Here is a 13,036-nt window from a genome sequence, read left to right as displayed (position 1 = left end):
TGCGAGATGCAAAGTTTAAAGGAGATGTGCGAGGGAAGTATTTTTTTACACATAGAGTAGTGGGTGCCTGGAACCCGCTGCCGGAGGTGGTGGTGGAAGCAGGTACGATCATGACGTTGAAGAAGCGTCTTGACAAATATATGAATAGGACACGGTGGCACAGTGGTTAGCACTGCTGCCTCACAGCGTCAGGCACCCAGGTTCAATTTCCACCTTGGCTGACTGTGTGGAGTTTGCACTTTCTCCCCGTGTCTGCATGGGTTTCCTCCGGGTACTCCGGTTTCCACCAGTCAAAAGATGTGCAGGTTAGGTGGATTGGACATGCCAAATTGCTCATAGAGTGAGGTTACAGGGCAGGGGATAGGGTATAGGTAGGGTGGTCTTTCAAAGGGTCGGTGCAGACTCGATTGGCCGAATCGCTCCTTTCTGTGCTGTAGGGATTCTATGAGGATGGGAATAGAGGGTTACGGACCCCGGAAGTGTAGAAGGTTTTACGTTAATTGGCAGCATGGTCGATGCAGGCTTGTAGGGCCGAAGGGCCTGTTCTTGTGCTGTACTTTTCTTTGTTCTTTATATCGTAAGGTTAGGATGAAGCTAGAAAAGAATAAAGGGCAACCTAGAGTAAAAATAATTAACTGGGGGAGTGCTGGCTTCAATGGGGCAAGAACAGAGCTGGGTCAGTTGGAATGGAATGAAAGGTTGGCGGGGAAAAACTTCAGTTGAAGAGTTTTAAAAAAATATTTTCATTAAGGTATTTGCAAAAAAACAATAACATTGACATGGTAAAATAAACATTTCCCCACCCGACCCAATCTTCATACACCTCTAACACCTATCCGCCCGCCCCCACCCCCTTCACAATGCTGCTTCTGCTGACATTATAATTTTCCCCGAGAAAGTCGACGAACGGCTGCCTCCTCCGAGAGAACCCCAACATTGACCCTCTTAAGGCAAACTTTATTTTCTCAAGACTGAGAAACCCAGTCATGTCACTAACCCAGGTCTCGACACTCGGGGGCTTCGAGTCCCTCCACATAGGATCCGTCTCCGGGCTACTAGGGAGGCAAAGGCCAGGACATCGGCCTCTTTCACACCTTGAACTCCCAGATCTTCTGACACTCCAAAGATCACTACCTCCGGACTCGGCACCACCCGAGTTCCTAGCACCGTGAACATTGCCTTCGCAAACCCTTGCCAAAACCCCTCTGAGCTTCGGGCATGCACAGAATATGTGGACATGGTTTGCTGGGGTTCCCGCGCACCTCACACATCTTTTTTCTTAATAAACGTTTCATTGAGTTATTTTCTTTGGCATTTTAACAGCAACAAAATCAACAATATAAATAACAAGAGAAATATATACATAGTGCAAATTCCGCCACCCTCTCCGCAGGTCCTGCCATTACTTACCCCCCTAACCTACACTAACCTAGCCCCCCACCCCACTCCCTTCTGCTGACGTTTAATTCTCTGCGAGGAAGTCGACGAATGGTTGCCACCTCCGGGCGAACCCTAACAGAGACCCTCTCATGGCGAACTTAATTTTTTCCAGGCAGAGGAAGCCTGCCATATCTGAAAGCCTTTGTCTCCTATTTCGGAGGCTTTGAATCCCTCCATGCCAGCAATATATGCCTCTGGGCTACCAGGGAAGCAAAGGCCAGAACATCCGCCTCTTTCTCCTCCTGGATTCCCGGGTCCTGCGATACCCCCAAAATCGCCACCTCTGGACTCATTGCCACCCTCGTATTCAACACCGTGGACATGGTGCCGGCAAATCTCTGCCAAAATCCCCTCAGTTTAGGACATGCCCAGACCATGTGGACATGGTTCGCTGCCCCCCCCCACACACTTCGCACACCTGTCCTCCACCCCAAAGAATCTGCTCATCCGGGCCACTGTCATGTGAGCCCGGTGAACGACCTTAAATTGGATCAGGCTGAGCTTGGCACATGTTGCAGTGGCACCTGCCCAAAGGCCCTCCCTCCATCTCTCCCCCCAGCTCCTCCTCCCACTTACGCTTCAGCTCCTCGGTCTGCGTCTCCTCTGAACCCATAAGCTCTTTATATATGTCCGTGACGCTCCTATCCCCTATCCATCCTCGAGAAATCACCCTGTTGTGAAACCCCCTTAACGGCAGGAGTGGGAAGGTTGGCACCTGCCTCCACAAAAAGTCCCGCACCTGTAAATATCGGAGATCATTCCCTCCAGCCAGCGCAAACTTCTCCTCCAGCACCCTCATACTCGTGAAACAACCTTCCAGGAACAAGTCCCCCATCCTCTCTCTCCCCGCTCTCCGCCAAATACGGAACCCCACATCCATCCTCCCCGGGGCAAACCTATGATTATCGCAGATTGGGGACCACACCGATGCCCCCAATGCCCCCACGTCTCCTCCACTGCCCCCAGACTCTCAGGGCCGCCACCACCACCGGACTGGTGGAGTAACGCGCCGGCGGGAACGGCAGGGGCGCCGTCACCAGTGCCCCTAAACTTGTGTCCTTACACGAGGCCACCTCCATGCGCACCCACGCCGGCTCCTCCCACCACCAGCCACCGCCTCACCATGGCTATGTTGGCTGCCCAGTAGTAATTATTGAAATTCGGCATCGTCAGTCCACCATCTCCCCGGTTCCATTCCAGCATTGCCCTCTTCACCCACGGGGTCTTCCTCCCCCCCACCCCCCCACGCACAAAGCCCACAATAATCTTATTAATACGCTTAAAAAAGGATCGCGGGATGAAGATGGGGAGGCACTGGAAAACAAAGAGAAACCTCGGGAGGACCGTCATTTTTACCGACTGCACCCTACCTGCCAGAGACAGCGGGAGCGAGTCCCATCTCCGGAAATCCTCCTTCATCTGGTCCACCAAACGGGTCAGATTCAATTTATGTAGCCTGTCCCAATCCCTCGCCACCTGAATACCCAAGTACCTAAAACTGTCCTCCACCACTCTGAACGGTAGTTCCTCTAGTTGCCTCTCCTGACCTCTCGCCTGCACCACAAACAACTCGCTCTTCCCCATATTGAGCTTGTAACCCGAAAACCGGCTGAATTTCCCTAGGAGTCCCATAATTTCCCCCATCCCCTCCATTGGGTCTCAGACATACAGCAGCAAGTCACACATGTATCTTCTACCCCGAAAAACTTGCTCATCCTCGCCGCCGTCATGTGTGCCCGGTGGACGACATTAAATTGTATTAGGCTAAGCCTGGCACATGAAGGAGGAGGAATTGACCCTGCTTAGGGCATCCGCCCATAGACCTGTCTCTAACTCTCCACCTAGCTCGTCCTCCCACTTGCCCTTTAGCTCCTCCACTGGAGTTTCCTCTGCCTCCAACAGCTCCTGGTCGATATCCGACTTTCCCCTCCCCCATCCAGGTACCGGACACTACTCTATCCTGTATCCCCTGTGGCGGCAGCAGCGAAAAGACCGGTATCTGCTTTCTCAGGAAGTCTCGCACTTGCAAATATCTAAAACTATTCCCTGGCGGCAGTTTAAATTTGTCCTCCAGTGCCTTCAAGCTGGGAAAGCTCCCGTCTATAAACAGATCCTCCATCCGTCTAATTCCTGCCCTCTGCCAGCTCTGGAACCCGCCATCCAGCCTGCCTGGTGCAAACCAGTGGTTGTTACAAATCAGGGTCCAGACCGACGCACCCTCCACCTTCTTGTACCTCCTCCATTGCCCCCAGATCCTCAGTGCCGCCACTAGTACCGGACTTGTGGAGTATCGGGCTGGCGAGAACGGCAGAGATGCCGTTACCAATGCTCCCAGACTGGTGCCTTTACATGACGCCGCCTCCAACCGCTCCCATGCCGACCCCTCCCCATTACCCACTTCCTAATCATGGCAATGTTAGCCGCCCAGTAGTATTTGCAGAAGTTCGGCAGCGCCAACCCACCCTCCCCCAGACTACACTCCATCCACATTTTCTTGCGGGGTTTTATTCGCCCATACAAAGCCAGAGATGATCTTGTTCACCCGCTTGGAAAAGGCCTTAGGGATGAAGATGGGGAGGCACTGAAAGACAAACAGAAATCTGGGGAGGACCGTCATTTTCACGGTCTGCACCCTCCCCGCCAGTGACAACGGGAGCATGTCCCATCTCTTAAAGTCCCCTTCCATTTGCTCTACCAACCGGGATAGATTAAGCTTATGCAGTGCCTCCCATTTCCGAGCCACCTGGATTCCCAGATAGCGAAAGCTCTTCCCTACCATTCTAAGCGGCAGCTCTCCCAGTCTCTCCTCCTGCCCTCTAGCCTGAATCACGAACATCTCACTCCTCCCCATGTTCAATTTATACCCTGAAAAACTGCCAAATTCCCCCAAGATCCGCATAACCTTCCCCAACCCCTCCAAAGAGTCCGAAATGTACAAAAGTAAATCGTCTGCGAAGAGCGAGACCTGGAGCTCCACCACCCCCCCCCCGAACCAGCCCCTGCCAGTTCCTCGAAGCTCTTAGCGCCATGGCCAGTGGCTCTATAGCTAGAGCAAACAATACCAGGGAGAGGGGGCACCCTTGCCTCGTCCCCTGATGTAATTTAAAATACCCCGACCCCAGCCGGTTCGTATGCACGCTCGCTACAGGTGCCTTGTAGAGCAACCGCACCCAGCCAATAAAGCCCTCACCAAACCCAAATCTTCACAGCGCCTCCCACAGGTACTCCCAACTTCACCTGATCAAAAGCCTTCTCCGCATCCATCGCTACCACTACCTCCGCCTCTCCTTTTTCTGAGGGCATCATAATAACATTTAAAACCCTCCGAACGTTGGCCTGGAGTTGCTTGCCCTTAACGAATCCCGTCTGGTCTTCCACTATCACCTCCGGAACACAGTCTTCTATCCTTGCGGCCAATATCTTAGCCAACAACTTGGCATCCACATTCAAAAGCGAGATTGGCCTATATGACCCACACTGCTCAGAATCTTCTCCCGTTTAAGAATAAGTGAAATCGAGGCCTGCTACATTGTCGGGGGGAGGATTCCCTTCTCTCTAGCCTTGTTAAATGTCCTCACCAGCAGTGGGATCAATATCTCTGAGAACTTCTTACAAAATTCCAACGGGTAGCCGTCCGGCCCCGGAGCTTTGCCCGACTGCATGCCCTCCAGTCCCTTGATAATTTCCTCAATCTCAATTGGGGCTCCCAGTCCCTCCACCAGGTCCTTTTCCATCCTCAGAAACCTCAAATGATCCAGAAATTGTTTCATCCCCTCCACTCCAGCCGGGGGTTCCGACTCATATAACTTACTGTAGAATTCTTTAAAAACTTTGTTCACCCCCCCTGTGTCCAAGACCATGTTACCATCCCTATTCTTCACTTGCCAATCTCCCTGGCCGCCTCTCTCTTCCTAAGCTGTTGCGCCAACACCCTACTCGCCTTTTCCCCGTACTCATAAACTGTCCACTTTACCTTCCTCAACTGTTCCACTGCTTTCCCTATGGTCAACAACTCAAACTCCACCTGCAACGTCCGCCGCACCCTCAGGAGCCCCGCATCTGGGGCCTCAGTGTATCTTCTGTCCACCCGGAATATCTCCTCCGCTAATCTCTCCCTCTCCGCCCATTCCCCCTTTTCCCTGTGGGACCGAATCGAAATTAGCTCCCCTCTAAAACCGCCTTCAGAGCTTCCCACACCGTCACTGCAGATACCTCTCCCGTGTCATTTGTTTCCAAGTAGTTCTGGATGGACTTATTCACCCGCCCGCAGACCGCTTCATCCGGTAGCAACCTCACATCCAATCTCCATAACGGACGTTGTCCTCTCTCCTCGCTAACCTGCAAATCCACCCAATGCGGGGCATGATCCGACACTGCAATTGCCGAGTATTCCGTCCCCACCACCTTCGGTATTAGCGCCCTGCTCAGAACAAAAAAGTCAATACAAGAGTAAACCTTATGGACGTGAGAAAAAAAGAACACCTTCGCCCTCGGCCGTGTAAACCTCCATGGGTCTACACCCCCCATCTGTACCATAAAGCCCATCAATTCCGTCGTCCCAGTTCGGAGCATATATGTTCACGAGCACCACTTGTACACCCTCCAACCTTCCACTCACCATTATGTACCTACCCCCCTTATCTGACACGATTCTCCTAGCCTCAAATGCCACTCGCTTACTGATCAAAATTGCTACCCCCCCTGGTCTTTGAGTCCAGCCCGGAGTGGAACACCTGGCTAACCCATCCCTTCCTCAATCTCGTCTGGTCTATGACCTCAAGATGTGTCTCTTGTAGCATTGCCACGTCTGCCTTCAGTTCCCTAAGATGCGCGAACATGCGAGCCCTCTTGACCAGCCCATTCAGTCCTCTCACGTTCCATGTAATCAGCCTGGACCCCCCCCCCCCCACCCACCCACCCTCTCCAGCCGACTAGCCATTACCCTTTTAGGCCAGCCCCGGGCCCGTGCCCCCACTTCTCCGAGTACCCCCATGAGCAGCAGCCGTTCCCGACCTCCCATTTATTCCCCGACAATAGATCCTCCACTGTCAGCAAAGCAGCCTCCCCCCCCTCCCCAACAGCACCAGAAACCTCATCCCCCAGGTCAAGTACCAGTTTAACACTTGCTCACCCCCACTGCGCTTCCGAGAGTCAGCTGAACCATGCTGACCCCGATAACCCCCGCCCCTGGCGCCAAACAGTCTGTCTCCATATTGTTCGAACCTCTTCCCCCCCACATGAATAAACCTTTTAACAGCATCACATTCCGCTGTAAGTACACAGCAGCAAAAAAAAACCCAAAAGACAAAATTAACATAAACCAGTGAAGAGAAAGTCACTTAAAACAAAACCCAGTCTCCCGAAGAATAGCTCTAACTTCAAGACCCCTTCCCCCCCCCACATCAAATCCCTCAAAGGCAAAGCACCCTACAACCATCACCGTAGCCCATAATTTCACCCAGAATGACATAAAATCTCTTTTCTTTTAAAAAACCAGTACAGTATTACGAACCACCGCTACAAAATTTCTCCGCAGCTTAAGTGTCCTTTAAATCATCTCCAGCTTCTGTTCGTTAATGAATGTCCATACATCGTCTGGCGGCTCAAAATAAAAGTCCCGTTCCTCGTGCATAACCCACCGCCGCGCTGGGTACAGCATCCCGAACTTCACCCCCTTCTTGAAGAGGGTCACATTTGCCTGATGAACCCAGCCCGTCTCTTGGCCAACTCCGCTCCCATGTCCTGATAAATACGCAACTCACAGTTCTCCCACTTGCTGCTTCGTTCTTTCTTGGCCCACCGCAAGACGTGTTCTTTATCCATAAAACAGTGAGAACGTACCACCATGGCCCTCGGCGGGTCATTCGCCCTGGGCTTCCTCGCAAGGGCTCTGTGCACTCTATACACCTCAAGGGCTGAGGAAACACCCCAGCATCCATCAACTTTTCCAGCATGTCCGTTACATATGCCCTTGCACCCGATCCCTCACTGCCTTCAGGGAGGCCAACGATTCTGAGGTTCTGCCTCCTGGACCTATTCTCTAGGTTCTCCAGCTTATCCTGCATCCTCTTCTGGCGGTCGTCCAACACCTCCACCTTGTTCTCCAGCACGGTTATATAGTCCTCCTGGTCAGATAACTTTTGTTCGATCTCCTGTATGGCTTTCACCTGGGTCTCCTGATTCAAGACTACTTGATCAATCAAAGCCTTGATCGGGTTCAGCGTATCCTTATAAGCTTGGCGAAGCAATCCTCAAAAAACTTCACCAGCTGCTCCATCGACCACTGTGCCATCTCCCCGCGGCCCTTACCCTCCGCCATGCTGTCCCACGGTACCAGCTCCACTTGCTTCTCACTACCAGGACTGAGTCGTTTCACACGGCCACTTCTGGTCCAATTCTCCATACACCAGAGAGGGAATCCTCCTTACTGTAGCAGTTCACCGATTTATCCCATAAAATCCGAGAAAAGTCGGGGGAAAAAGGTCCGAAAGTCCGTTACAGGCGGGAGCTATCAAATGTGCGACCTATTCCTCCATGGCCGCCAATGGAAGTCCCTTCAGTTGAACAGTTGACTACCTCTAAAACAAAGGTCCGGACACTGTATGGGTTTATTCCCTCAATAGGGAAAGGTAGTGCAAACAAACCCAGAGCTTTCCAGATGAAAAAGGAGATCAATGTGGATACAGAATTGCTGAAATAGGAAGCTAGGAATAATGGTCAATGGATTGGGACTCTTGCTTTGCCTGATAAATATTAATGATCTAGATCTTTGTGTGCAGGGGATAGTTTCAAAGTTTGTGGATGATACAACACTTGGAAGTATTGTAACTCAAGAGGACAGTGTAGAACTTCAAAAGGATATAGACAAGCTGGTGGAAGACAGGAAAATGTTTGCATTTGGAGCTACTAGGGTGTCTTTGTATATGAATCAGCAGGTTAACACAAAGATACAGCAATCAGGAAGACAAATAATATGTTAGCTTTTGTTACAAAGGGATTGGGGTACAAGAATAAAGCAAATTAGATTCATGTGCTAATGTGGAGTCACGGTGGTAGTGGCCTCCAGTGTTCGCCATGTTTCCTCACAGTACCAACGACCCATGTTCAATTTTGGTCTTGGGCGACTGTCTGTGTGGAGTTTGCACTTTCGTCTGAGTCGGTTTCTTCCAGGTACTCCAGCAGTCTAAAGATGTGCAAGTCAGGTGGACTGGCTATGCTAAATTGTCCCTTAGTGTCCAAAGAAGATGTGTAGGTTAGGGTAAGGGGGTATTGGGATAGGGTGGGAGAAGGCTTGGGCGGAGTACTCTTTCAGAAGGTTGGTGCAGACCCGATGGGACGAATGGCCTTCTTTTGCACGGCAAGGATTCTATGAATACTTCCTACAATTATACATGACATTGGTGAGGCCACACCTGGAGTAGTGTGTGCAGTTTTGGTCTCCTTCCCTAAGGAAGGACATTTGATTGAGCAGACTAGACCTCAAAAGAATGAGAGATGATCCAATTTAAACATATAAAATTCTTAAGTGGCTTTTCAGGTTAGATGCTGCAAATATGTTTCCGCTAGCTGAAGAAACAAGAACACAGGATCAGTCTTAGATTAAGATACACACCTTTTCAAATGGAGATGAGGAAAAATAAGGGCGGCAAGATGGTGCAGTGGTTAGCACTGTTGCCTCACGGAGCCGAGGACCCGGGTTCAATCATGGTCCCGGGTCACTATCCATATGGAGTTTGCACATTCTCCCCATGTCTGCATGGGTCTTACCCCCACAACCCAAAGATGTGCAGGATAGGTGGGTTGGCCACGCTTAATTGCCCCTTAATTGGAAAAAAATAATTGGGTACTCTAAATTTATTAACAAAAAAAAATTAGGAAAAATGTCTTCACTCAAAAGGCAGTGAATCTTTGGAATTATCTATCCCAAAGAGAAGTGAATACTCAGTTGTTGAGAATTTTCAAGACAGGTTGGTTTCATAAGTACTAAGGAAATTAAGCAATATATGAATAGTGCAGGAAGGTGGAATAGAAGTTGAAAATCAGTCAAGATCTTGCTGAATAGTGGAGCGAAATGACCTATTCCAGCTTCTATTTTTTATATTCTTATACAACCATTTTAACAGCTAAAGGATAGGTTATTATGTGATAAGGGGAGGAAGCATGCAAAGGCAGAAAATATAAACACAGAAACTTGGATGACAATGTAAATACATTTGTATTAAAAATATTGTAGACAGGTATTGATCCTATGGCTCTATTCATTTGATGTCTAGGGTCCCTCCGGAATGCATGGAAAATAAAAATCTTGATTAACATTGCCTCTCCAATTGTATTCTTAAGAATTCATGAAAGTTTAACAAAACATGAGACCTAGAATACTTTTGCAAACTGACAATACCTCCAGAGATTTTTTTAGATGTCAATCAACTACTCGTTACCTTTAGTCGCACATGGTCCAAAATGATCGGGGGTGTAGGTTCTGAAGAGTCTTCCAACACCTGTTCCATGTGCACTGTCTTCTGTTCTCCATGTACTGAACGATCTGGTTTCATCCTGCCCAAAACTAAAGTATGTTTTTAGTAAATACATTGAAATTCTTTTAATCTCAAGTGCCAGAGATAACATATTAAGTAACCATTAAGTTTAATGTACTCAAAGAAAATCCTCTCTTTCAAGGAACATGTCGGCAATAGACCAAACTATTTTAACTTTTCAATAGATACTACAAAGGTCATTGCAAAATCTTGATCTTTTAAACTCTGGCCAAACTCAGTCTTAGGAGACTGTGTCTGAGCCTGAAGCTCCATGTTCCAGTTCTACCCCAGAACATCAAGGCTGAGGAAAGTAGATTCCCGAGGGTGGAGGAGCAAGAGGTGGCTGGTTTGGGGGCACCAATTGGGTTGGAGGAGCTGAGCAAGGGTTTGGGGAGCATGCAGGCGGGGAAGGCCCCAGGACCGGACGGATTCCCGGTGGAGTTCTACAGGAAGTACGCAGACCTGTTGGCCCCGCTACTGGTGAGGACCTTTAATGAGGCAAGAGAGGAGGGGACCCTGCCCCCGACAATGTCGGAAGCGACAATTTCTTTGATCCTAAAGCGGGACAAGGACCCACTGCAATGTGGATCGTACAGGCCGATCTTGCTCCTCAATGTGGATGCAAAGTTGCTGGCAAAAGTGCTGGCCACGAGGATCGAGGACTGTGTCCCGGGGGTAATCCACGAGGACCAGACGGGATTTTCAAAGGGCAGGCAACTAAACACCAATGTGCGGCGGCTCTTAAACGTGATAATGATGCCATCGGAGGAGGGAGAGGCGGAGATAGTGGCAGCTATGGACGCGGAGAAGGCCTTCGACCGAGTAGAGTGGGAGTACCTCTGGGAGGTGCTGCGTAGGTTTGGGTTCGGGGTAGGGTTTATCAATTGGGTTAAGCTCCTTTACAGAACCCCGATGGCGAGTGTAGTGACGAACCAGCGGAGGTCAGAGTACTTTCAACTGTACCGAGGGACGAGGCAGGGGTGCCCCCTGTCCCCCCTGTTGTTCGCATTGGCGATCAAACCATTGGCCATGTCATTGAGGGAGTCTAATAAATGGAGGGGGGTGGTCCGAGGGGGAGCAGAGCATCGAGTGTCGCTATATGCGGATGACCTGTTGCTGTACGTGGCGGATCCAATGGAGGGGATGGCGGAGGTCATGCAGACTCTAAGGGAGTTTGGGGAGTTTTCGGGCTATAAGCTCAATGTAGGGAAGAGTGAGCTCTTTGTATTACAGGCGGGGGACCAAGAAAGAGGGATAGGGGACCTACCGCTGAGGAGGGCGGAGGGGAGCATTCGGTATCTGGGGATCCAGATAGCCAGGAGTTGGGGGACCCTACATAAACTGAATCTGACGAGGTTGGTGGAGCAAATGGAGGAGGATTTCAAAAGATGGGACATGTTACCGCTCTCGCTGGCGGGTAGAGTGCAGTCGGTCAAAATGGTGGTCCTTCCGAGGTTTCTGTTTTGTGTTTCAGAGCCTTCCCATCGTGATCACCAAGACCTTTTTAAAGAGAGTAGGCAGGAGTATTATGGGGTTTGTGTGGGCGAATAAGACCCCGAGAGTAAGGAGAGGGTTCCTGGAACGCAGTAGGGACCGAGGAGGGTTGGCGCTGCCAAACCTGGGGAGCTACTACTGGGCAGCAAATGTGGCGATGATCCGCAAGTGGGTTATGGAGGGAGAGGGGGCGGCATGGAAGAGGATGGAGATGGCGTCCTGTAAAGGAACGAGCCTGGGGGCGTTGGTGACGGCACCGCTGCCGCTCTCGCCGACAAAGAATACCACGAGCCCGGTGGTGGCGGCAACGCTAAGGATCTGGGGCCAGTGGAGACGGCACAGGGGTGCAATGGGAGCATCGGTGTGGTCCCCGATCAGGGGTAACCACCGGTTTGTCCCGGGGAAGATGGACGGGGGGTTCCAGAGCTGGCATCGGGCCGGGATTGGAAGAATGCGGACCTGTTCATCGACGGGACGTTTGCGAGCCTAGGGGCACTGGAGGAGAAGTTCGAGTTACCCCCAGGAAATGCCTTTAGATATATGCAGGTGAGGGCTTTTGTGAGGCGACAGGTGAGGGAATTCCCGTTGCTCCCAGCACAAGAAGTTCAAGATAGGGTGATCTTGGGTGTATGGGTTGGGGAGGGCAAGGTGTCGGAAATACACCAGGAGTTGAAAGAAGAGGGGGAAGCGCTGGTAGAAGAGTTGAAGGGTAAATGGGAGGAGGAGCTGGGGGAGGAGATCGAGGAAGGTCTGTGGGCTGATGCCCTAGGTAGGGTTAATTCCGCCTCCTCGTGTGCCAGGCTCAGCCTGATACAATTTAAGGTGGTCCACAGAGCGCACTTGACGGGGGCGAGGTTGAGTAGGTTCTTTGGGGTGGAGGACAGATGTGGAAGGTGCTCAGGGAGCCCGGCGAACCATGTCCATATGTTTTGGTCATGCCCGGCACTGGAGGGGTTCTGGAGAGGAGTGGCGGGAGCAATATCTCAGGTGGTGAAAGTCCGGGTCAAGCCAGGCTGGGGGCTAGCAATATTTGGAATAGTGGACGAACCGGGAGTGCAGGAGGCGAAAGAGGCTGGCATTCTGGCCTTTGCGTCCCTAGTAGCCCGGCGAAGGATCTTGCTAATGTGGAAGGAGGCGAAGCCCCCCAGCCTGGATAAATGATATGGCTGGGTTCATAAAGTTGGAGAGGTTCGCCTTGAGAGGGTCTGCGCAGGGGTTCTACAGGCGGTGGCAACCGTTCCTAGACTATCTCGCGGAGCGTTCAAGGAAGGTCGGTCAGCAGCAACCTTGGGGGGGGGGGGATGGTGGGGACTGCCTGGGAGGGTGGATGAGCAAGAAATAACATGAAGGGTTGAGGAAACTGGCACGTACGGGTGAGGGCCAGTGTACAAAGCTGTGTAAATATATCATTTTGCCATGTATATATCTTGCTCTGCGCGATTTCTCGTTTTTTTTTGGTATGAGGGGGGCGGGGGGTTATTGTTTGTAAGGGAGAAAAGTTGTGTTAAAAAACTTTAATAAATATATATATTTTTTTAAAAAGGCTGAGGAAAGTGCATTCATAATGC

General features: G+C 50.9%; 1 protein-coding gene across 2 annotated transcripts in view; it reads right to left on the bottom strand.

Annotated features, from left to right (window-relative positions):
- The window catches only part of atad2b (ATPase family AAA domain containing 2B), a 219,309-nt gene that overhangs the window by 25,502 nt on the left and 180,771 nt on the right, over positions 1-13,036 (bottom strand). For both annotated transcript variants that reach the window (XM_072498861.1, XM_072498860.1), the window contains exon 26: positions 9,879-10,003. In XM_072498861.1, coding sequence (XP_072354962.1) covers positions 9,879-10,003 — 125 coding nt within the window. The remainder of the gene's footprint in view (positions 1-9,878; positions 10,004-13,036) is intronic.

Source organism: Scyliorhinus torazame, chromosome 4, assembly GCF_047496885.1.
Source record: "Scyliorhinus torazame isolate Kashiwa2021f chromosome 4, sScyTor2.1, whole genome shotgun sequence".
Taxonomy (NCBI): domain Eukaryota; kingdom Metazoa; phylum Chordata; class Chondrichthyes; order Carcharhiniformes; family Scyliorhinidae; genus Scyliorhinus; species Scyliorhinus torazame.
Note: the sequence above shows the minus strand (reverse complement) of the source record. Positions and strands in the feature narration are given on the sequence as shown.